Genomic DNA, 26713 nt, shown 5'->3' with positions numbered 1-26713 from the left:
GTTTCTCCCTGCAACGGTCGATACACCAGGGTTGCCCTTTAAGTCCCTTGTTGTTTGCCCTTGCCATAGAACCCCTGGCAATAGCACTTCATTCCAACTGCCTCATTAAAGGTATAGTCAGATACGGACACAAACACAAACTGTCTCTATATGCAGATAATTTGTTGTCCTTGTCGTACATATCTGACCTTTCTGTTTCTGTTCCTGCTGCCCTTACCACTTTTACATCCCAGTTTTATTCAGTACCATGTATAGGTGTTGTATGTGGTGTGTTATGTCTCCTTTCTACTATTACTGTGTCTGTGGTTTGTGTGTCTCTGTGTGGCACCTCTGTGGTGTCTGCTGCGGGGATGTCACACATCCTTGCTGAATGGCTCCTCCAGGGTTCCAATGGCACAAGACCATTTGTCTCCGGCCCACCACTTAACTCAATCCTTTGATATGTATGACCATGGACTGAATATCAACACACCACACAACTTGATTCTTTAGAGATTCTTTTGGCACATCAGTTCTCTTAAGAGAAGTCGTCAGCGTGTTCTTCATCATCCTGAGTTCCACGGAGAAGGACAAAATATCCTAACGCCATGAATTAAATAGCCATTTATGATGTTTTTGGAAAAAGGGCCTTATCTCAGTCATATTGTCATTGAATGGGGAACCAACCCATTTTATGATATCCAATGTTTCAATAGTTGATTTTGATTCACAGAAAGATGTATTCTCAGAAATGCATAATGGATTTATTTCTGCAAATACATAAGTGAATGACTGCAATAAAGCAATAAGGCTAGAGAGACCGTGGTATGAATGAATATAGTAACAGCTAAAAGGTGTTGTTAGGCATGATGTGCAGCAGCCTCGCGTGCCTTGTTATAAAGGTTATTGAGTTTTAGTCTGTGTTTTACACACAACACAGTCCTTTTTGAGAGTGCCAGTAGATTAATACTAAAGTTTTAGTATGATGTCTGAGAATGTGGCTACCGTGAATCTACTTACAAAAACAGCATTCCTGTTTAGTATTGCACAGCAGAATTTCGCTTCAAATGGCAATACCTTGGGAAGTAATCTGCAGCATTTTTAAGTATTGCTTTTGTATTGTATTGTATTTTAACAGTAAAATTGTATCGTATTGTAGGTGTCATAATCGCTATCCCCCTCAGTATTAGATTGAATACACCCTTACTGGAATATATTACTTATTACCCTGTGCATCTGTACTTTTCTGCTTAAATCATGGAGAATAATGTTTAGTAGTACTGGTGTGTATATTATTGCAGAATGAGGCTATTTATGTTGTTTTTAATACCAATGTCACAAAATGTGTGAAACGTTTGATGTTTCTCATTTCTCAACATCACTTCTCATTTCTCATATACTTCTTTCTCGCTAGTTTGCATTTTTGCTCAAATAGCTGTTTTAGGAGATATTGTTCAGGCATAAAGAGATACTGATAATTCACAGAGAGATGAAATATGTCTTATTACTCTAGTTTCTGACTTAAATATCATGTATTTCTCATTTGCATCACAGACCAGTCTTTTTGTTTTCATCATTTTTGATTTGTCTCACAGGTATGTCATTTTGTTTTCCTCATGCATTTCTGTATGTATGTGTTGCTCCAAAATGGATTTTACAAAAATAATTCAGAAACACATTATTCTTGATGCATGATCATTTACAGTTACACAGATACAGATATGTATCCTTTGAGGTGAACTGTTGATCAATTAAATGAATTACATGTATCGGTACATTACATACACTACATATCCTTGTATTTTTTAATTTACACTGGAAAGCAACCGTGAAGGTATTTTTAGACCTTATACTGTCAATTTTATAGGATAGTGTAAGGTGTCATTAGACTTCAGTCTGCAAAAACATAGTCGATTCCTTCTGACAACTGTACTTATGATGTCATAGTTGCGGGTAACCCAATGTCTTTGTTGATTTAAGCTTTCAAGAAAATGTTTACCCCAGCGTAACTGTACCACCTTCAGTAAACTGGTACGTTGGCTTTAAATTAATACAGATCATTTGCCTTTGTTTTTGGGTTCTCAGACTTCATTTCTGTGAAGACTTTCATTTCTTCATTTCTCAAGACTTGTCCTGTTGGAGATAATGGATTGGTTTTCCTGCACTGTCAGGCTAGGGGAGGAGAGAGCAGAGCCTCAAATGGCAACACTACACATAGCAGGAATGAGAGGACCTGAAGCTTTCAAAACAAGGTTTGATGTCTCTCAGGCAGCTGCTGCTGCTGCCTGCCTCCAGAGATATAAACAGAAAATGACCCAGAATCCAGTTCCAAGTGTTACTGCTAGTAATGCTGTTTTCCAGCAAAATGTTTCTCCTCCTGTCTGTAACCTCCCTTTTCAGAGAACAAATTTCTCTTTGCGGAAACCATCTGGTTTTAGGGAAAATAAGCTGACCAGATAATGTCTCATTGTGGAATTTTAAGTGGGTTTTGTAAACAATAGAGTGAAAGAATCTGTTTGTAAAAAGGCTAAAATACTGAATGCCAAACCCTTCCATTGTACTCCACCATCCTTCCCTGTTTTAAACCATTTCGAGAAGGTCATATACCATTCACTGTTTCTATATACCAACACTTTCAATAGTTCAAATCACTGAACTGAAAAGGGCCTGTTGTGGACTATTTTTAACATAGAATCCCATACTATGACAGGATAATTTGCTGTATTCTAATGTTTCCAAATCCCCTGGCACTGCAGTAACAAAAAGAAGAACAGGATGTACACTCATTTTTCCCTGAGGTCTCTTCTGCGATTGGTAGGTTTCTAGATTAATGTCTATACCATAGTGCATTATATGGATCATATGGAGATTTGCACTCAGCTCATTAAAACCAAATCTGACCTCCTTTTGTGTCATCTGAGCTCTTTGTCATTTAGAGTGCTGGCTGAACGCACAGAGAGTGAAGGTGTGTCAGTTTATTTTTTCTGCCATACCAGTTGTACCTCCATAGTTTTCCCAGCTCTATTCTTGTGACTGTAATAAACACCAAAAAGCTTTCACTGTACAAAAATTCCAGGTTCCTAATACATACTAAAATTTCTCTATAACCCAGTAAAAAAAAACTTGCAAAAACTGGTCTGCCATTAAAATTATTGAAATCAAAATGAGGCCAAATTACACTAAACAATTTTGGCCACATTACCTCATACAAACTGAACAAGCACTAGCAAAAAGCAGAGCACCCAGTGTTTCCTACATTTTTTGTGATCCTGTAGTTTTGTGATCCTGCCGTGTTAGCCTGGGAAATTATTTTTCAGATTTATCCCAGAACTCTTCCAAAGACATTGCCATTTTACTTTTGTGATTTTGATTTATGCAGGTCAAACCTTAAAAGGTTTATTAGCTGATGGAACTGCCCTGCCACTTTTTACATGTTTGTTGAAAAATGCACATAATCCGGGATAACCAACTTTTTCAAGAGGAATATTTGTGCATACGAATGCATCTCTCAAGTCATGAACAACATCCTGCTGCATGTGTAGACTTTCTTTTCTCCTATTTGTTTTGACAGAGAATTCCCCCTTGTCCATATCCATATATTTTAGATTTTGTGAATCCAAATGCCAGTTTGTTGTGATCATTTGGGTATTGTTTAATTATATATTACAAGTGGGTATTGTTTTACTCTCTCAGTTAGAGAAATCATGCACCTGTGTTTCATTTTTCCTCCCTTACCTCTAACTGCATCAATCTGTTGCTTTACTTTTGTATATAAGCATATATTTCACCTCAGTTAAGACCTCATGACCTCATGACATATCACTGTTCAGCGACTGATTCTCCTCCTCTTTTCTTTGCTTTCTTCCCTGAGGACTCAATAGACTGGACCTTTCCATGATGCATCAATGGTTTGCTCATTCTACACAGCTGTGTCTCCCTCTTCTTAAACAGCTGCTGTTGTGTGCATGTATTGCTGCCGATCACCTCAGTAGGTACAATCAGGTCAATCACTTCCCAACCCCAATCATAACCTTAGCCATTGGTGATACCAAGGTGAAAACAAAGATGATCCTGAATCAGTAGCTCCCAGTGGTAGTAATCTCTGAGTAATGTCTTGCAATCTCTGAGGCTCTATGTGTAATTATTTTGTCACTCACTTAATTACTCACCAGAGAATTTTTTTGTAACGCCCTCCACCCTGCCCCTTGGTAGTTGTAATACAGAATTTGAAAAATTGCAGTTACCTGCTCGTCTTGCCAACCATACCAGGAACCTTCGCTTCGGATCTTGGGTACCATTAGCATGACCCCCCCCCCCCCCCCCCCGAGTGTGTATAAAGGTAAAAAGCAGTACTTAAGCCATACCACCTTCGTGCTGTCAGGCTTTCCCTTACTGCATGCAGGCTACTCACTCTTTTCTATTTCTAAATGCTCTCTGTACCCCCTACTGGTAATACACTCTAAATTGTCAGGAGCCCAGAGCTTCAGTGACAGGAATCGATTGAGCAACCTAACCCAGCTCCCCTCCTTCAGCTCATGATGCCACACCTACTCTCATGCTTGAATATAATCCCAGCTACTTGTTGCAGCCAGCAAGTCCCAAACGCACTGTCCCTTGTCCTCACACTTTTTCTACAAACCCAGTGGGTTGCATTAGTGCCAGTTTAAGCTGGGTTCAACTGAAGGCTTTTTTCTTTTAGTTTAATTTAGTTCTTCCTTGCCACTGTTGCCTTTGGCTTGCTCTTGGGGTTTCAGGCCTGGGACCTCTGTAAGGCTGCTTTGTGACAATGTCCTTTACAAAAAAAGTGCTCCATGTATAAAAACTGAATTGGAAGAAATTGAATTAAACATGGTGCTGAGTCACCTGAGTCAACTTCCTTTAACATAACTGTGCTAACAGCTAGCAGAACAATAGTGCTCACAGTACTTTTGAAGTGTTTCTCAGACTGTTGGGATTATTTTGAAGCATTAGCATTATTCTTAATCTTTTAGGTAGGCAGTTAGCTAGCTTGCTATCTTTCATGTACAACCAAGACAACTGTTATGTCTTTCATGTCACAGACAAAAAGTGAACCAATATACTAATTGGCTAAGTAAGTTTTCCTCATTAAATTTATGTATGTCAACCCATTACTTGGTGGATGGCACATGTAAGTTTTATTCAGTTCAATTCGATTTTATTTGTATAGTGCCTTTTGACATAAGTTGTCACAAAGCAGCTTTACATTGTTACCAGGCCTGAGACCCCCTGAGAGCAACCCTAAGGCAACAGTGACAAGGAAAAACTCCTAATTAACAGGAAGAAACCTTGAGCAGAACCCGGCTCAGAGGGGGAGCCCATCTGCTTCTGGCCAGCACTGGGCAGATAGCATTACAGAGTACTTAACAGTTGTATAACGTACTTAAGACAATTGAATTAAATAGACAATACTAATTATACACCGGAGTAATCATAAAATGTAATCCTGGAATTTCTGGTTCTTGGCACACAGTTGGCTTGATAGGTAGGGCAGCAAGGTAGCTGAACTGGAAATTGGGATGTGACTCTTGAGCTACACCTCCAGGCGGGAGCCTGGAGTAGGGACAGGAAACAAAAAGAAAACAGTGATTAGTGGATGTTAGTTGCAGGAATGAAAAACAGAAAGGCATAAAGGCAAGGTGGGAGCAGAGGGGGGAAGAGAGATGCATGCATGTAATGAGGAAAAATTCCGGCAGATAAGCACTATGACAGCATACCTAGGGGACGAGAGGCAAGGGGCCAACACAATCATGAGGGCAATCCTAAGGCCCTAAGGCAGTCAACACCAGACCACAGCTGGATCCGCTGAACACAGAGTCACCAGGCCATGATGTAGTGACAGCAATGACCACTTAGTCTGCCAGAGAATCTACAATCTATACTAGCCCCATACCATGTCCCTCAACTAAAAGATTTGATATACAAGTAAGTTTTTAGCCTAGACTCAAAGGCGGAGAGAGAATCTGCTCCCCGAACTTCAATGGGTAAATTGTTCCACAAAAGAGGGGCTCGATACGAAAAGGCTCTACAGCCTCTAGTACTTTTACCCACTCTTGGAACAATCAGAAGTCCTGCGCTTTGGGAATGTAAAGTTTGTTTTGCAGAATATGAGTGAAGAAGGTCCTTCAGATAGGGAGGGGCAAGCCCATTTAAAGCTTGAAAATGAAAGGGGAAGTATTTTGAAATCAATGAGGTATATGATAGGTAGCCAATGGAGAGATGTGCTAGGATGATGTGCTCAAAGCGTTTTTTTCTGGTTAGAATAAGAGCAGCTGCATTTTGAACCAACTGAAGGGGCTTTAGGGAGGCATATGCACATCCTGACAAGACGGCATTACAATTGTCCAATCTGGATGCAACAAAAGCATGGATTAACTTTTCAGCGTCATGTATTGACAGAATTTTCCTGATTTTGGCTATATTCCTCAAATGAAGGAAAGCAGTCCTGGAAGTGTTTTTATATGTGTTTCAAAAGAGAGCTCAGGATCAATAGTGACACCAAGGTTGTTGATGGTTGCACTTGAGGGCAGTGAGACACCATCAAGACTTAATGTAATATTGGTGAGTTTGCTCCTGATAGACTTTGGGCCAATAACCAATATTTCTGTTTTGTCCAAATTTAGAAGGAAATTATGGGCCTTCCATGTCTTTATATCTTTAAGGCAGGCTTCCTTTGTCAGTCCTTCCACCTGATGTCCTGCTTGTGTCATTTTTGTCTTCCAGTCTGTCAGTGTGGGTGTGTGTTACGTGCGGCACACTGGGCCTGTGGAGTCTGGGCCGCCTGCCTCTCAGTCCCCTCCCTTCCGCTCTCTCTCCTGACGCAGGTATCCCCCGGCGCTGCGCCCCGCCTCCTCGTTCCGGCCCGGCCAACCAGAAACGGGGCGCCCCGATTTAAAGATGCTGGATTCTTGGGGTGCTCGCTCGCTGTTTTGATCCGTCATGCCATCGTTTGCTTACAAACTTGCCTATACCGTGTTTTTGATTTTGCATCGTTTATTGACTTCGATTGTGGATCTTGTCTCGGTTTTGGTTGTATTCGGTTGTCGTAGGAGGAGGACAGATAAGCTGGGGGATCCCCGTGTGAGGGTTCCACTTCTGTGTATTTTTGGTTAAATTAGTTAGAGTAGGTAGGTTTTTGTTTGGCTCTGCCACCCATTTTGTTTTTTTGTATTCAGTTGGATTTGTATGAGTATGTAGGGTTGGTTTTGTTTTGTTTTGTTCTTTTCTTTGGCACCGTCTGTTGCCCCCCCCGCCCCTGTAAATATATCGTGCTCCCCTACATTGCTCCCGCGTCTGTGCTTTCTTTGCCCCCCCGCACTGTCCAAGCCCGCGGAGGCTGGTTGTTTCCTTTTGTGTTGCGTCCCGCATACGTACCCCTGGATGCCATTACCCATCTGGGACGTAACAGTGTGTTATTTGTTTTGTTTTTCTTGCATGCATGTGCTTTTGTTTTTGTTTTCAGCCATCACCCCACCTCCTGTCCCGCCTATCTGTCCTGCTGCCACACCCACCACCTGAAGCCCATCCTGTACACCTGGTCCCTATTGTCTTATCATCAGTCTGTGTATTTATACCCCTCTATCTGCTCTGTTTCTTTGCCAGTTCGTGACAGTGTTTCTGTCTGTTTTGTTCCCGCCTGTTTGTTGTTTGCTTGCTCTGGTTTTTTTTTTGACTCTCTGCCTGTCTCGTTGGATTTTGTCCCTTGCCTAGTGTTTTGGATTTTCTGCTCGTGGATTCTCTGGTTTTGACTTGGACTGTTCTGTACTACGATTTTGGATATCCTTCAATAAACGTCTGGTTTGTCATCCCGGTCTGTGCCTGAGTCCTTCTACCTGAAAGCCTGACATCCTTGTTTGAAATTTCAAGGGGACATCAGGTTTGGCTGATGTGTATAGTTGGGTATCATCTGCATAGCAGTGGAAATTAATGCCATGTTTACAGATGATGTTGCCAAGAGGCTAAGAGGCACCATGTATAAAGAAAAGCAAAGGTCCAAGCAGGTATTCCATGTCTTACTCTGGAGCAGTTGGAAGACTCAAATCGGTCTAAGAGAATAAGATTACTGATAGTATTGAAATCTGCCCTTAGGTCTAGGAGTACAGGTAGGGAGATGCAGCCATTGTCAGAGGAGAGAAGTAGGTCATTAAGCACTTTTAGGAGAGTAGTTTCCGTGCTGTGATGTGGTCTAAACCCAGACTGAAAGACTTCCAGAATATTATTGGACTGTAAAAAAGGAGCAAAGTTACTTTTTCTAAGATTTTTTTCAGAATAGGCTTGATGACTGCTAATTTGAAGGACTGAGGTACATGTCCAGACATAAGGGAGGCATTGATAAGCTTTAACAATAGCGTGCCAATATCAGGTAGCAGCTGTTTTAAGAATCTTGTTGGAATGGGGTCTAACAGGCAGGTGGCGTTTTTAGATTAATTAATTAGGGAGGAGAAGTTGCAAATTTTAACGGGTGTGAAAGAGTCTAGGCATGTGGCTTACGAAGAGAACATACTTAATTTGATTATTGTTGTCACTTCATGTAAGTATTTTATTTTACATTTGCATACCTTATGTATTGGTGTTTCAGTTCATAACTCACAAGTGCTCAGAACCAGGAAATATTAACTTTGTATCTTTCAGATGATACAGTAAAGAACATGAGTTTTTTTCTCTGGAAAAATATAAGGACACATCAGTAAATAAAAATATCATGAAGCATTAATTAAAAGTGAAAGTTTTATTGAATCTTCTCATAACTGTGAGGACACATTTCCACCTATCCCACATCAAAAATAAATGGATTAGCAATGTATGATAATTACAATACATTTAAGTGGAATTTCAATGCTTTAAAAACACTCATTGTTATGAGACACAAAAATGCATTATTAGAATATTGTGAACACTCAATTATTGAACCCACATAAAATCCACGTAGCATATGTATATATATTTTTGTAAAATGTTCTGACAACTTACAAAATATTCAGAAAACCTGAATTTGATTATTATTGTTTAAAAACAAAATGTGTGTTGAATTATCATGTGAGTATCAGGGCACTTTTCATATAATGGATCACTTTTCAGTCTTGATGTATGTATCATTTATAGCTACCTCTTGGGTTCTTTCAAAGTTGGCCCTTCAAGCAATTGCAGTATTTATCTTATTAAATCTGAGTTAGTCACTTAAAAATGGTAGCCACTTTTGAGAACAAAGGTGTTGTCTTCACAGTACGCTCCTTACAAGAACTTCAAACAAAGCAATCAATGAAAAAAGGTGGAGTATTAATTTCATTCATGAGACTGAATCAAGGTATTTTAATGATATTGTGACAATGTTAAAATAAACTGCACCCATTTTCAAGCACAAACGGCTTGGGGCCAGTTACACATCTCATTGACTTATCACACATCATCTCTCCTTTCATTGCATAAAAATTAGCACTCTTTTAGATAGAAAAACAGATACATGCAGCTGCCTTTTATTTAACCCTATAAGAACTACATGTGTGGGACTATCATATCCAAGGAATCAGTATAATGACTCTACTAATGACCCTACAGTAAGTTTCTGGTTAATGCTAAAGTGAATGCACATTCATTTTTCAGTCAGTTGTATTTAATCTTAGATAACATGCCAAAATCTTATCTCTGTAAGACAGGACAGAACAATTTCCTTTCTCTGATACTTTCTCTGTACCCAACGTTAAAATCAAACAGAAAATATGTAGATGCAGCTGTTGGAAGCAAATTGTAATTAAATGGAATGGAAAAATTGGTGAATGACATAGATAGAGTAGTTTTTTTCAGGTGTAACAGTTTCTCCATATGACCTTTAATTTAGTGAAATGCCCAAATGTTTATTTTCTTTAGTTATCTAAATGAAATTTTGGATAGAAATAAAGTTAATGGACAAGATGAGAAATATTATATGAAAAATACCTAGTGTGGAATAGCATCTAAAAACAAAACAAAAAAATATTAAAGTGATTATGTGCCATTTTGGAATATATTATATTATATATATTATGGTGACTGACACACATAATAAATGAAATATTAGTCAAATATGCAAATATTTCTCTCTTCTCCCTAAACTTTATAATTTACACTGAAGAAGTGAAGTTATAGACGCAGCAATTTAAATATTAAATGCAGTGCGTGCTGAAAATATTTGAATGAAGATTACAAGACTCACGAATGTACTCTATCCAGATTCCAGTACAGCAACTTACAGGTACATATAGTACAATAATCACCTAACCACTACTAAATTGCTGATTTTACAGCAACTACCTTTTATGCAGTGGGGATACTGATTCAGGACTAACCCCACTGAGGGCCTTCAAGGCCCATGTATGAGTTTCCTCAAACAAGTACAAACCAAGTTTGTGACGGTTCTATACGGTAGCCATTGCTAATGACTCCTGCTTCTAGCCAACATCCCATCTCCAATCCACTTGCTGACAGATGTTGCACACCTCCACAACATCTGCGTCACGTGGTTAGGCTGGTTAGGTATGTTACATGGCAGTACATTCGGCAGGACGCTCAGGCAACAGTGGAGCTGAATGCACTCCTGTTCATCAGGCCAGGCTGGTGTGGAGCATCTGGTCGTGAATGCGCTCCAGGATGCGGTGGATGCTGGCGAAGCTGGGCCGGTCCGTGGGCTGGTTGCTCCAGCACAGCCTCATCAGGTTGTAGAGCTCTAGGGGGCAGTTCTCCGGGCAGGCCAGGATGTTGCCGTCTCGCACGTAATAGATGACCTCCTCGTGGGCCATGCCGTAGTAGGGCTGCATGCCGTGCGAGAAGATCTCCCACAGCACCACACCGTACGCCCACACATCCGACTCGGTGGTGTAGCGGTTGTAGAAGATGGACTCTGGCGGCATCCAGCGGATGGGGATGGCGTCGTTCTCGTTGGCTTTGTAGTAGTCGGCCGAGTAGATGTTCCTGGACAGGCCGAAGTCGGCGATCTTCACTGTCATGTTTTCGCCCACCAGGCAGTTGCGGGTGGCCAGGTCGCGGTGGACAAACTTGCGCTCAGAGAGGTAGGCCATGCCCGCCGCCACCTGCTTGGAGATGTAGAGCTGGTCCACGCAGCTGAGGGGTCCCACCTCCAGCTCCGAGGACAGGCTGCGCCCGGACAGGCTGGCCTGACTCAAGCTCCGCTGCTGGCCAGGAGCACGTCTGCGCAGGAACTCATTCAGGTCTCCGTGGGCCATGTACTCAAACATCAGACACATGGGCTTCCCTACCGCACACACTCCTGAGGAGGGAGGAAGAGGTAAATCTGTCAGACTACCCAGAGATGTCTTCTGTCTGAAATGCAGTAAGGCACTGTAACGGGAGTTGATGGGTTAGGACTCTGGTTTCTGAGTGGCTAGTTATATTCAAAGGGAGAAAACAGAGGGTCAAGTCCTTATTGCATCCAGGGCTCCAGAGTGGCTCAGCCTGCAAGAAGTTCAAGTACCCTGTGATGCATCAGGCACCTACAAAGTACTGAAGTAGCACCAATCCTCCAATGAGCACCCACTTCACTGTGGTGCCCTGTGTGATTTGTAATGCAAAAAATAGCCATTGGCTGCATATAAGTGTATCAAAGCCTAATGTACAAGTGGCCATTCAAATAAGGGAATAAAAAAGGGAAAAGTCATAAAAACGTAACTTCCAAAGACAGGATTCAGGATTCAATAATCTCTATAAGTAATATGCATATGAGAGAGTAATATGTCATGCCCTGGGAGTACCTAGAAGCCTGACGATGTTGGGGTGATCAAATTCTGCCATCAGGGCTGCCTCTCTCTGAAAGTCATTCTGCATATCTGCAGAGGCCTCCTCCTTCAGCATCTTCACTGCTACCATGGTGAAGGGCTCTGATGGAAGCAGGCCAGGGGCCCTGAAACACACAAGTAACATACCAGGGGATACAGGGGCAATACTGTTACCAAGGGAGAGACAGAAAGAATACAGAAGCTGAAGATATTCAACACTTTTCTATGATCTCACTTACTGACAGCAAAAACTGCAGATGTGAAATGCTGTGAAATCTGTCCCCTTTTATTCAAGATTTTTTTTTATTTCTGATGCTGACACTGGAGTGCTAGAGGTCACATGATATGGCATCAATAATTGATTTGACACCAAATGCAAAAATGGCTTGTTATCATCAACTTGATGACTGTGCTAACAGGGAGAGAAATTGCTATGTAAAATCAGTGGTTACATAGGTAACCTCAGTTATGTGAATGAGGTAGGGCTGCACGATATAGCCATCGCTATAAATCGACTAGCTATTAGCGCAATAACAGCTGTCCCCAGTATGTGGCATTAGGTTTCTTCCCATATTTTTTTCCCTTTAGCCAAACCGAATGCGGGAGCACACCTCCAAAGTTCAGTGAAATGCTTCCAGGGCAGAAAAATATCACTTGTATCTATATACTGGTTAACTTACTATTTAGCTTTGGAAAACACATAGCATATGTTTTCACTCTTTATCTTTGTAGCCTTTGTGTTTCTATCTACCACATGGAAGCAGCATTGTGCTGTTGCTGTGATATCAACATTGAATAGATACGAGTGGCATTTTTTCCCCAGAAGCATTTCACATGGTCTGAAAACTGGAGGTGTGCTCCCACATCAGGTATGACTAAAGGGAAAACAATACAGGAAGAAACCTAACGCCACATACCGGGGATAGCTGTTATTGTGCTAAAAATAACTATTCGATATATCGCGACGGCTATATCATGCAGCCCTAGAATGACGTCAACATGCCACACCATGAGATCAGCTTCTCATGTCAGGGTGTTTGGATAGTAAGGTAAATGAAATAAACCACCCCTCGGAATTTAGTAAATTTGTGAAATTCATTTGTCAAATGGTCCACGAGAAGATCTCTATGTTTTTCCAGAAATTCATTATGGGATAAAATACAATATGGTGGAATTACAAACATTAATAAGTTTAAACAATAAAAAATAATCCTTGTGACAAACAACATACGTGTACTGTTTCATGACCATACGTCACACTGGTGAATGCTGAAAAATACACATACAACAAAATCCCCACACAAATTGCAATATGGCAGCTGTAGCAAGTGACCAATTGACAGTGAATTTGGCAACTACATTTTTTAAGCAGGAAGTTTTCAGTAACTTCTGCACAAAAATGTCACCAAATCTCAGACCAAATAACACGTAAGAAAAGGAAAAAACTAAGCTTCATTCAAAATGTTGGTGATGAAACACTGGTACTAATAGATCAACAGTGACAGCAGAAACATTAATCATGGACTTCCTGTACAAAGGAACATCAATACGTATATTAACCAAGCCCTGTAAACAAGCAAAATGCCAACTTGCCAAAGATCACACTTTAGACACTTCCGGACTGAAATGTCGTTCTGTTGAATCATATCTTAGTCTGACCAACAGCTGAGCCATAGTGGCAGCCGTTCAGGGAGAACTTAGCATGCCAGTGCTCCTCACTTCCTGTTGTGGAAGCTCCTCTGCTCCCCAACTGTTCCTGGAAAAAGTAAACATTTCACTGGTGTGTTATAAATAGCCTCCTTACCACTCACTGCTGACACATAATGTCTGCATGGAAGTTTCACATTGAAACCAATCTGATGCATGCTGATATTCAGATTTCAGCCTCTATTTTTGGATGACGGTATGAAGCTTATATATATCCTGGTTTTCTTCCCAGGAGTCTCTCTATACAGAATTAATTCCTTCCTGTTTGTTGGCTACAGAGAGAGAAATATATTGATACCCTTTTCACACCAAACATAAAATGTGGACCTTGCACCAGACGGTCTTGAATCTTCCAGTGCTTTCATCCCCATAGCATCCTGACAAAATGTGATTATTGTCAGTACAGATAAAAAGCTTTAATTGATAATAATACATGAAGGGGGTGAAAAAAGTTTTTAAAATATATCTTATGAATTATTATTAAATTTATTACTTATTTCTTATACTGCGAAGTATATGTGGCATGCATAACAAAACACACAATATACATGTTTTTAATTTTCCTATTGCAGTTATTTTAAGTAATGTGGCTATTCTGTATGTTTCTGAAGAAATGAATATGTAATAAACAGGGGAGATGTTCATGGTTATCATTGCATTTGCTTAACCATTAAAATATCTCTTATCAGTAATTCTTAACAAATTATGAATAATAAAGAAAAATGACTATTTTTCATTTTCAGTCTAAGAATCTGCAATCCACATTAATATCAAGAGTTTTGGTCGAACAGTACCAACTGTTTGAGCGTTTCCAATTTTTCTGTTTGTGCTTTCTTTTTAGTCACAAAATTGATCACAGGGAAAAATATGTTGATTTAAAATGATTGAAATAAACATTATCACAAACAGTGCACTGCTGCTGAGAGGCAGGATGCAGTTCCGCAGAACCTTATGGAATAATTTCACAAAAGAGAAGCCAACAGTCAAGCATGGACTGATTGCGTCCTGCTGAAATTTGTAGTCCACAGTAGCTGGAAGCACAACGACCTTAAAAAGATTCACCCTGGTGTCTCAGCTGACCAAGATGGAATGCAAACAATACTAAAGACATCTGACAGGGCAGGGGACAAAAGATAATCTATTTCTCTTCTGCAAATATACCTCAGCTTCCTATCTGAATGTTATTGCCAGCAGCATTTCAAATGTCAACCATCCTAGGAGTCTGGTATAAGGGTCACCAAGCTTTATGTATTTATTTTTATTTAACCTCTGTTAGGTGGGGTTAATTGAGAACCAATTATCTTTTACAATGACAACTTGGAGGGAGTCAAGCCATGGTTATTTAGTCAACCAGGGTGATAATTAGATTGGCCTGATTGGTATTTACCAATTTGATATTGGGTACTTACACAGGATACTGAGGAACCCCCTAATCTTTCCAAGTGCTATGGGATATCTAATGACCACAGAGAGTCTGGAACCAAATTTTAACCTCTCATCCAAAAGATTCTGTCTCCTACAGCATTGCTTCCTCATCAGTGCACAGGGGCTTCCTGTGTGGTCCTGAGGGAAACATGCCCCCAACTGGCCCATCACTACCACTTGCTGCAGCAACATGGTTTTCCAAGGAGGTATGTAACATGGTTTTCCCGTTCAGGTACTAACCAAGTCCAGCCCAACCAAGTGCTTCAGCCATGAACCAGGACAGTGCTGGGGGTAGTATGCCAGCTGATCTGGAGGAAGGATCACAGCCTAAAGATTCATTTGCTACGCTGTTGACCTGTTGACCTATTGCCATAGCATGTTGACTGAAGTTATCTACTTAACCATTCATTTGTTTTCCTGTCTATTTTAGTTTAAACCGTGAAAAAATTGTAATTAGCAGTTTGATTTTAAAGCTTGCGATTCTGATAAAGACAATATGGTGTGATGGTATGATATAAATTTGTTTTAGTGAAGGGCCAATGCAGACTTATGGTTAGTGAGTGTTTATTAAATCAAAAAGGGTAATTGTACGTTCTCTCACTTATGCACTTGCCAGTTTTTGGGATCCAGACATAACTTTCATACACATGTAGCTCTTGAAATGGCCTGTGCAAAACTGCCCTTGGTGATTAAATGAAAATTGCAATGAAAAATCACACCTCCCTGCTCAGAGCCTGATGGCCAATTTTCTCATGAAGTTATCAGTTAACACTTTAATTACGAAAGCTGAGCAGATACTTCCAAGAAAATAAAGCAAGACTGGAACTGAGATGAGCCTTTTCAATACATTTGCTTAAAATGATACAAAAGTTACAAACATCAGTAAAAACTGGGTTTGGAGGAATTTTATGGAGGCATCTGTGTGCCATAGCATCCCACACAGAAATTGCACCACTGATGGATAGGAGGTTCTGTGTGGTCTGAACTAGTCAGTTAGTTGTACAGACCACTAGCTAGCTAACTTACAAAGTGGCCCTATACCTTCCAACTCAGTGCCATAAGAGAGCTGACAATTGTCCAAGCTCTCTTAGGCACTGTGCACTTTTTCTACTAGCAACTGTATTTATGAAATGATCATCTTATCATCATCACTCTGAATGTCCCTCTAAAATGTATTACTAAATGCATTACTAACGTGTGTAATGTACTGCATTTTCAGATGAAATGAGCTAATCTGTATTCACAGAAGCGTATATCCTCTCCTTCCTTTCCAGCTACACAATAGGACCACATCATGAATACTTTAAAAAAGGAGCAAATGTTAAAATGCTTGTATCTAAAGCAGGCTGGGGATTTGTTTGTGCTACACTCTCACACTCTGCCTTGCTGCACAGGATGTTATACCTTTTGTAATATGTGAACAGAGATATGAATCCATACTCACCTTGCTTGGAAAACCCTCCCAAAGGCTCCTTCTCCAATATCCCTAACGTACTCCACATTGTTCCTGGGATACTCAAGGCTGAGGAGCTTGGAGTTGAGAAGGAGTGGCAAACGCTGGTACATGGGATTGGGATGCAGTCTGTCCAGCAACAGCTCAGATGGTAAAGCTGTCAGTGTGGATGTCTCCATCACCCTGTGAAATCAGAGTCTCACAATCTCACAATACCAATATTGACAAAGGGTACAAAATTAACATCTGATCATCCTAAAACATCTTGAGAATCAATATATTAAAATTATTGCGTGGTAACGTTTCATTTATATTTTTTCAAGGAATTTCATATTGCATGCACGGAAGGCAACTCATTTTAGATGAATTTATGTTTAAAGCAGTTAAGCCCTGGAAATGTGATAATTTTCTCATAAAATATCAAAATAAATATGATTGTTCAATATGGTGGGAATCTGTGACTATGGGACAAGAAACTATGAAAGAATTCAGTACTGAAAGGCTGAAATGAACCATGGATAGTCATGACATAAACTGCAGCGAAGAGGGTGCAAAGGCCAAAACAACTACAGACAAGCCCAGCTTCATAAATACAGCTGTTGTGCAAATGAAGCTCAAGAGATAGCTACAATAGCTACTTGCAAGCTGATTTGTTTTTTTACCAAGGGTGATTTCCTGAAGGAATGCTTAACAATTGTGGACACTTATGTGTCCAGAAAAGAAACGGTTATTGTTCGGCTGATGTTACACAGAGAAACTTACAAGCAACTAACATTGCATACAACAGCTGCATGTGGCATTATTACATGTAACTACTGTTACAGAAGGAAATTCACAGCAAATCTAAAGGACAATCACATTCATATCTTATATGTAATTTGAATCAACTTGTTACGATAGAGCAAATGTGTTATTACTATAATTATCACAAATTATGGTATTAAAACTGTCCAAAATGCAAAGGAAGAAAACCCTCAGCCCTTTAGTATCATTAGATGTAATAGATGAAGAACAAAGTTAAAGTGCATGTTAGGAGAAGCATTTTGGGTGCAGAGCTGGCTAGCAAAGCAAAAAGACAGTGGGAGTTACCACATGCTTCTTCATAAACTTTAACTGGATGATCCAATGAGCTACAACTGAGTAAATCATCATATACTGATATATTGGGAATATATATATGAGAATGACAGCACTTCACTCTGTATACAGGGGCTCCACATGGAAAGCACCAGACCATTGTCAGCAATTTTACTGATATATAGAAACTAAGCCTTAATCACTATATTGCTGATAAAAATCTGCTGTTTAAGAAATTAAATTTTAAGTTAATCATTGAACAAATAAAACACGCTGAATCCCGTGTAATGAGTCACCTATGGTTAAAAGATTTGGTCATCATGCTAATATATATAGTATAACCTTATGTTGTATATAGCTTATGTTGATTTAATTTAAGGAAGTATAATAAACTTGCAAACTCACCCACTCATTAACTCATGCCTTCAAACAAACATTTAAGTTATTGAGTCTAACTGAGCCATTTCTCCTGGCCTTGTGGCTTTTCCCTGTAGGGCTGCCCCATAACACTGTACAAATACCAGCTCTGGGTCAATCTTACTCTGGGGCTCCATGATAAGTTTTTATTACTTCAGTGAAGCTTCTTGTTTTTTCAGATCATCTGTTCCTGCTCTCGCTCTTGTTAAGCCTTCTCTATATGGTGTTGACTCAGACTCAGGCATTGTTCAGGGTTTGGACTATCATCATCATCTGTCTACAAAAAATGTAAAAACTGAAATTTAGAAATGATAAAAAACCAACAGTTGATTATATTCATATGTTCAGTAAGCCCACTGATCCTTTTTCTTTTTACTATCTGGCTACCTGGCTTCTTGGAGGGGGAGGGGTGCTCTCCTCCATGCTGACCTGACTGGATCGAGGATTCAGTACATACAAAGGCCAGCCCGTTGTAAAGAGCCAACACTGGCATGTATGCACACAGGCTTTGAAACCTCAGCCCTCTTGCTTTCCTGGCTATAAATGTTCCTGATATTTCTGAACTTCTCCTTAAGATCTGTGACTGTATCCACTGAATATTTTTATGTTATCCATGAGATTATAGATCTGTAAATGCAAATATTTCGGCAATGAATGACCAGTATGTTTTAGGAGACAGGTATCTTCCATAATGCAGATTTGAAATTGCCAAATATAGTAACTTCATATTCAAATTAGTATTCATATTTCCTGCATACCAACTTAAACCTGTAGGGCTCCTCTCTTACACCCTAGAGGTTCTGCTAACTCTGTCAGTTCGTTATCTCTTAAAAAATCAGAAATAGGACTCATTCTGTGGGTCCCACCATGATCTATGCTTCGAAGATTAAACTTTTATTAGTGAGCTTTCTGGCTTGTTTCATTAATAAATTAAGCCATTGACATGACCATAAATTCCATTGCTCGTATATCTAATTATATTGTTTCATTAACTAGAGAAACTCATTCATTTTCAGAGCCTGGTGTCTATAACAAAGGGATCAGACGTTGCTTAAATGGTGTCAGTCACTGTTCAGATGAAACTGCCTTGGGAATCTGGGAAAGTTGCGTGGAGTAACCACAGATGATGCATCAGAAATGATTAGTGGGTGAAATGGAATGGCCTCTTCTGTGAAAAGTTAATACATTTGTGGGCATGGCTGTGAATCTGCCCTAAGTAATTTAGCAAGAGGTTATTCGTGCTAAATTGGTTAAGTTAGTAGATTTAATGAGTTGAATCAAACTTACTCAATCAAAATAGCTAAACCACAGGCAATTTTGCAATTGCCTCTCTGCAATGCATACTGAATATTGGGACATGATCTAGCACTCAGATGTGTGATATCTCTGTTGCCACTCTGCTCTGAAATGTTTCTTTCAGTTGAAATGAGAAACTGACTGATTCCTTGGAATAAAAATAACTGCATGTTTCTGAACAACTGACCCAGCTTGGCTGACTGAGCTTTTAGTTGATATCAAAATGCAGCTAAATATGTTGGACACTACCATCTAAGGGAAAATGCACTCATGTTTCAAATGCATGCAAACATAAAAGCATACTGTAAATCTCTGTCAGTTCGAGAAACAAGTCAGTGAACATAATGCTGCACACTTCCCCTCTCTGAAGGAGGTGTCACTCCCACTATAAGAATCCTACCAAGGCCTTTTTTCCCAAATATAAAGCTTTGTTCTCCTGCATGGAGGCAACATTGGATAATACTGGAAACCTGTTAAAGTCACAGCTGTTAAACACAATTTAATTTGTTCTGTAAGGTAGAAGAGATATTAACCATATTAATAATAGTAGTAATAATAATAGTAATAACCTAAGGTCTACTGCCAAGCTTAAATACACATTCCAAAATCACCACTATTATCATTATCAAATTATCACCATTATAAATTGTACCTCATCCAGTGGAATTAAGGAAAGAGCTGCAGTTACAGTACATACATTTAGGTTACTTCACACAACCCCTAGAAGCAGACCTAAATTTAGGCAATTAACCAAGTGATTGAGAAGGAATTACAGTGGCAATAATGGATAATTCACCCACAATTTTATAAATGTATGTGTGTTTCTTTACTAAAGCTGGACTCCACAGAGAAGAGCCATACTGAAAGAGCTAATTTTAAATTCTTTCTTGTTCCATTAACAATTCACAGCAACCTCATACAAATCTCATGCAACTCTCATACAAATCCTAGGATGTATTTTTCTTTCTCTTGATTGAACAATCTCATTGGGAAATCGAGTCAGAAGCAAGAAATGTTTAATATTAGGGATATACAAAATCACATGGCATAATTAGTAAATTTACTGAAAATTCTTACAATTTGGCACAACTTATCTACCCAGTCAGATAAAAAGCTTACTCTTTACATTGTTTCACATCAAAAACTTATAATAAAAAAAACTAATAAACCCCTGTTTATTAAAATGGTGATTGTTCAATGGGCTGACTGCATCTGTGCATACCATATTCCTCATGGAACATCTTATAAATTTATTAAGGAAATGGGGGTGACACTGTATGACACAATATTTATTATCATATGGTAATCGATTAAAAAGCAGATATTTGGCAGGAACCTATTCTAACTTTTAATAACTTAACGTAAAGGGCCTATAAGTAAGAAGAACAGTGACATGCATCACTGGTGCCCACCTTTTTCTGTTTTTCCACAGTTTCTTCCGTCTCCGACACATGAGTGCAAAAACGATGAAAAAGGCTGCAGCAGCAAAGCCAGATATGACAAATATGATGACGCTCATGGAGTAGGCTGGAGACACATATGGAGGCAGTTTTGGAGTGATCTGCCTGGGATGTGTGGACACTGGCAAAACTGAACGGATAGAAAGGAAAAACAAAGCCATCATTCATTCTTGAATTCTGTTCTTTATGAGAAGCTCAGACAATAAAAATGTTTTCATTTGTTGTACAGAACAACTTACTAACATCTGTCTTTCATGTTTTCAAATGTTACAGACAAATTAAAAAACAACCATTAAATCAGTTAATTTCCTAATGGCTGTTAACACCCAATGAAATACTGTATGTGAATTGGTTTTCTGCATACTGTTCTGTGAGGAGTACCAAATGATTAAATTACAAAGCCTTATCAGGACATCCCACAATAGTCATGATATTATGAATGCACCAAATCCAGGATTCTTAAGATTGATTTGGCTGAACCAGAACTCCTTACATACATTAGCCTGATATGGAATTCACAGTCTTGGCTATATCTGGTTGCTTTGTGCCACAGGATTTAATATAAAACATATGGGAAAAATGCTAACAGGCCTATGTGGCAACATTTCACAGTAAAAGAGTTCAAGTAAAATGACAGTCATTTTGTGGTGGAATGGAGGTAGAACAATGCATAACTTTGTTATACTAAATACTAAAATATGCTGTGGAGTAAAGATTTGTTTGGGCAGGGACAGACACATGACAGTTGGCAATAGCAGCTGCAGCGACTTATTTTATGGTTAATAGGAATGATGAACACAATATTTTTTATTTTAGCCTTACTTTTTTACATTTCAATGTTGCGTTTACAGAATGTATTTCTAGTATTCTATGTTCAGTTTGGTGTGGGGTTTGGCCGAATCCCAAAAATATGGATTCACTGCATACCTACATGATACATAGTAATAATACATTGGTCAGGTAAGCACTGTTCTGCATTTGAATTTTATTCTTACCATCACCACATTTTTGAATATTGCAATATTCCCATCTCACATGGGGATTGGTAGTGTAACACCAAGGCTGCTCATTCTCTCCACCAGGGTTACGACAGTAGTTCTCAGCATTTCGCAACTCTGGAATAACATCTGCAGAAAGTCGGTGTGGGTGAGGATCCTTTGAGGAGAACAAACAACAAGGAACACAATGGTGTTTCATCACACTGGGAAGTACACAATGTAATACATTGCTGTTCAGCTTCTTAGATTTGGTTTACATAAAAAAAACAATGGTACCAGTTTTGTATTTGAATAACATGGGAATAAACAACAGTAATAGGTTATGTAGCTGATGGGTATTTCTTATGGAAGATAGAGCTACCATGAAATACAACTCTTCATACAGTTTGCTACCATGAATAGCTCACTAGACCTGCTGATGGCTGTATATAGTAACCTAGAACACAGACATTAAGACCAATGCTTAATCTTCTTAACTCACAGAGCACAAGAGACAAAATAAGGCAGAGGGCAACAGGTCAAACAGGTGATAGGCGGGATGTGAGGGGTCTCCTGTGAAAATTAAGGCCATCACAGGAGACCCCTTGCATCCCGCCTATCACCTGTTTGACCTGTTGCCCTCTTGACGGCGCTTCAGGTCAATCAAGTCTCACAACACCAGACTAACCAACAGCTTCTTCCCCTGGGCCATACAGACTGCTAACAAACACTGACCCCCCACCCTGTTCCTCAATACAACTGTGCAATTCCACTGTGCACTTTAAGTAGTTTAAGGCCATATTTATTGCACAAGTTTTTCTTTATATTTAAAAATGTGTCTTTTTAAATTTGTATTTTATTGTATCTTATACCTAATGTCGTGTGCCTTATTTGTATTGTGTTTATATAAATGTTCCAGACCACCCACAATTTCATTGTACCCCACCGTGCAATGACAATAAAGTCTATTCTGATTCTGATTCTAACATGTACCAAGGCTGCCAACTTTGGTAGCTGACTGGAAGGACATTTTCAGTTTGAGACTGTAGCCCACAGACATGCACATGATATTCGTAGATGATGAAGCTAGTTCATTCTGAGCCAATGTACTTGTTAGCTAGCCAACTTGCATGCTAAATAGTTAGCTAGCTCACGGCTACCTACATGATTACCTTTTTAGCTAGCCAGCTAATTTTGTCGGCTTGTTATCTCACTAGATATATCACTACCTAGCTACTTAGACTTTACACCGTAGCCAGGTAACGCACTAGCTAGCTAATGAACTTATTCGGTAACTCGCTAGCTAGCGACCCAAGAATGCTTTCAGTATTCATTTATCTTCCTTCCTGGTCCAGTTGTGCTTCTAACAAAAAAAAAAAAAAAATCAGTGATCAGATCTGGCATGAGATTTCGTGAAGGAGCACGATAGCCTGCGATCCAGCTGCTCTGGATGGTGTAGCAGACAATGGTTGGCCGATAATCTTTAATGAAGACGTGCTTCAGACACATAACCCTGCATTTATTTAACTGTTGCTCTTGTTTAAAGTGTAGAATTTCTCGGTGGAAAATGCAGACACACATATCGACCAAAAAACGTCGACATCATCGACAAAACCTCTGACAGCTTATTTACAGATATGTTTTGAGTCTGAAGAACAAACTCTCCAGACCAGAAGGAAAGCAGTGTCTAGTAGTAGCTAACCTCCCCTGTACTAGCTATCTAGTAAACAGCCAACATGAGATAAATGGTCAGCTAAATTATGCTAGCTAGAAAGACACCATTACCGCTGAACAGTAATTCACAAACACGTTCTGAGTCTGCGTGTCACGACCAGGAGGACAGCAGTGTCTGCAGTGTCAGTGTAACTGACCTCTCCTGTAACATCTAGCTAAGCCAACAGTCCATGCTAGCTGCCTTCTCCATCAGAAACAATAATGCAATATTTATCTCTTTACATTCATTGTGCAGATAAATAAAGGGACTAACAATCTCACGTCAGACAAATAGCTTAGCGAGAAACAACACTAGTAAAGTGGACCCCGGTCTCCACCAGAGACTGTATTTCATGAGCTTGCTGCCACTCTGTTCTATGGTACAGTGCTGGCCTCCCCTCAACCAAGCTGGCCAGTAGTATAAGGTAGGCAGTATAGATTTAATTTATCCACATTACAACAAAGTACATGATTACAATAGCAATACATGATTTAGGTTATATTCAATCCTAAGCAGCGCAATGGAGTCAACTGAGTTGTAATGCTATGACTCGTAAATTTAATTGGAAACCAAATCTCTTACCTGCTGGCTCCACTTCTGACAGAGAATTCCAGAGCTTGTGACATTGACGGTGCCTTGGTAAAACCGCCCTCTGTCGTTGTAACATTTGGCTATAAAAATAAATGATAGCTATGACTATAAAAATCTGTTATATTTGTGTGTATGCACCCGTGTGCGTGTGTGTACATATTTTCTTTAATGAAGGTTTTAGAGTTGAAACATCAGTATGTGGTCATTTCAATAGTGAAAGAACAAACAAAATACTTACTTGTGATGTCATCTTTCTTCATATCTGAATGAAAAATAAAAAGGTGGATAGAAAATGAGTTGATATTTGCATAATTTACATTGTTGTGCAGTAGATATTGTGCACTTTAACAAATTTCAAGATTCTAGATAATATTACCTTGTTTAATATCACAACCCTGTTAATACCATATTGTTTTTTTTTCCAAAACTAAATGCTCCCCATCTTTGATTTCAACATACAAAGGACTATTTTAATTTCACAAAGAGATCTCTTTGTTGTCACCCTCAGAATAGTAAATTATACATTTTTGCCCTTTAAGTAAACAGTTATAATGTATTTGACCAGTAACACCAGCTTGAACTATATAACCACAGTGGAAAGCTTAACAAGGTCAGTACAGCAGTGCTGCAAAATAACATCCCAGAGATAATCAGCTAAGCTAACACTGGTTACAGAGCTTGTCGTACCTGTGTTGTACATGCCTGCATCACAACTCAATTCAAAGCAATCAGCAATGTACATCTTTTTAGAATAAGGTCACTCAGGTGTGATCAGATGTCTAACCTACCACCAGCTATTGACATTGTATTGCTAATGTCAGCATGCTAGTTTGCGTAGACATCACTGTGTTGCTAGCTCATCACTAGTTATGCTTCTGTGGAGGATAGCAGCTAATATATTATAACTTTACTCTCAATAATTGATGAACATGCAGTAGTTCTTGGGTTTTTCATATGTCAACAAAATAGCATAAAATATTGCAGTTGGTGATTTTGACTTCAGTTTAGGGTTTAATTCTCATTCCTCAGCTGTGTTAATATAAAATACACAGTAGATACTGCTGTGTAACACGTATACTGTTCTTGATGGATTCATGTTTTTAAATTCATTCAATTTAATCTTTGGGGCTTTGAAGCCATTGAGATTTCCAGCAACATCTGGCTGGAAACCCATTCCTTCCTCTCCCCCCTAATAAGAAATATTATGATGAGGTTTGATATAGTGTTCAGCCCTAGTGCCAGGACCTGGTCCTACATCTTATGATACTGTAAAGTGCTAGCATTGTATGCTGGAATATGATCATAATCAGTAATTCCAAAAAAGAAAAGATTAGTTCCAGGTATATATTTCCATCAGTAATCCAGGAGTCAGTTTGGAAGAACAGTGAGACAAAGTGAATGAAAGCAGTTGTTATTCACATTTAATGCTGAGAGCTTCACCTCCTTTATTCTGCTTCCTGATAGAAATGAAGAGTTAGGTGTTGAATGTAAATTTGTTTGTCTATGGGTTTGTTTCCATTGTCTATAAAAACAAAATGTTTTCACCAGCTACAAAAAAGGAAAGCATTAAGATTTTAGGTACTGGCTAGCATGTTTTTTGTGCCATTTACCTTGTTAATTACAAGCAGCACAATGACCTCTATCTTTTTCAATGTCAGTGGTTTCCTATAATCTTTGAAATGAATATACAGCAGCATGTATACCCTATTATAATTTGATCTTCTAGCATTGAGTGGTATTGATGTTACTGTCAGTTTGAGAAATGCTGTATTGCAGTTTACAAACACTCTGTAAGCCGCTCTGACATATGTTAATCAATGACGCTATTATGGACTATTATGGACACTATTTATGAAAACAAAAAACTAATAGTAGTACAATATGGTAATAAAAATGTACTGAAATGAATTTCATTTTCTTTTTCCTGTGAAGTGCATAAAGTAGCATTGTCCAGCAAGTAGATGCCACTGTATAACATTGAAATCCTGTTAAAATCACACCCCATTTAATATCACGCATTTGTTCTACATGGCAGAAGGGATATTAAGTATATTTTAAAGTATATATATATATATATATATATATATATATATATATAATATATAATATGGATATTATTATATATTAAAACTATATAACATAAGGCTGTTTCTTAAAACTGGTGGTGCTCATAGCATCAACAATATTTAGACAATAAACAGCACATCAAATCATTATTTGACTTGTGAAAAAATGGCACACCATCAAAACTTATTTTTCTGGCTTACCCTTAAACACAATTTGTAAATTCATCACAATTCAGAACATCCCAAAACTCAAGGACATACTGAGATAATTTTGTCCATATGGTGTTTAATTGATGACATGTTTGTGAACAACACAGCACATTTGTCAGAGAAAAGGCATTAGGCACAAGTCTTACCTACAAATGGCACTGCAGTACAGAGAGAGGGATCTGTCTGCTGGCTGTGTAGGTGCATACAGTCTGGAAAGGCAACCTTAATCCCTGAGGAATACATTCCTCTGCTGGAGCCATCATCCATTGAAAGCCATTCCTTGTGACAATACAAGTTTTTCACAGCCAAACAGTGTTCTCTGAAAGGAGATAAAAATGGTTACACACTAGTCACCTAAAGGATCACATGTAAATTTTCCAATACAGGACACTGTGATAACATTTTTGACACCGGACAACATGATAACCCACTCCCAATGTAGCTTTCCCCCCAGCCCCATGGTGGTTTGGCCGTCCACAACCACCAATTGCAATCCAGTATTTTTTATTATTGTGCAGCAATTATTGTACTATACCTTAAGGGCAAACCAGTTAGATT

At 39.1% G+C, this 26713-nt stretch overlaps 1 protein-coding gene across 1 annotated transcript in view; it reads right to left on the bottom strand.

The window, feature by feature from the left end:
* Nucleotides 1-10389: 10389 nt before the first annotated feature.
* The window catches only part of musk (muscle, skeletal, receptor tyrosine kinase), a 33109-nt gene continuing 16785 nt past the window's right edge, over nucleotides 10390-26713 (bottom strand). The window contains exons 10-17 of the mRNA XM_036529142.1: nucleotides 26302-26474; nucleotides 24118-24141; nucleotides 23871-23959; nucleotides 21593-21752; nucleotides 20550-20727; nucleotides 16339-16530; nucleotides 11739-11887; nucleotides 10390-11257 (exon numbers count right to left, since the gene is read on the bottom strand). Coding sequence (XP_036385035.1) covers nucleotides 10575-11257; nucleotides 11739-11887; nucleotides 16339-16530; nucleotides 20550-20727; nucleotides 21593-21752; nucleotides 23871-23959; nucleotides 24118-24141; nucleotides 26302-26474 — 1648 coding nt within the window. The 3' untranslated portion in view covers nucleotides 10390-10574. The remainder of the gene's footprint in view (nucleotides 11258-11738; nucleotides 11888-16338; nucleotides 16531-20549; nucleotides 20728-21592; nucleotides 21753-23870; nucleotides 23960-24117; nucleotides 24142-26301; nucleotides 26475-26713) is intronic.

Source organism: Megalops cyprinoides, chromosome 5 (genome assembly GCF_013368585.1).
Source record: "Megalops cyprinoides isolate fMegCyp1 chromosome 5, fMegCyp1.pri, whole genome shotgun sequence".
Taxonomy (NCBI): domain Eukaryota; kingdom Metazoa; phylum Chordata; class Actinopteri; order Elopiformes; family Megalopidae; genus Megalops; species Megalops cyprinoides.
The sequence above is the reverse complement of the archived record's forward strand: the minus strand, read 5'-3'. Positions and strand labels throughout refer to the sequence as shown.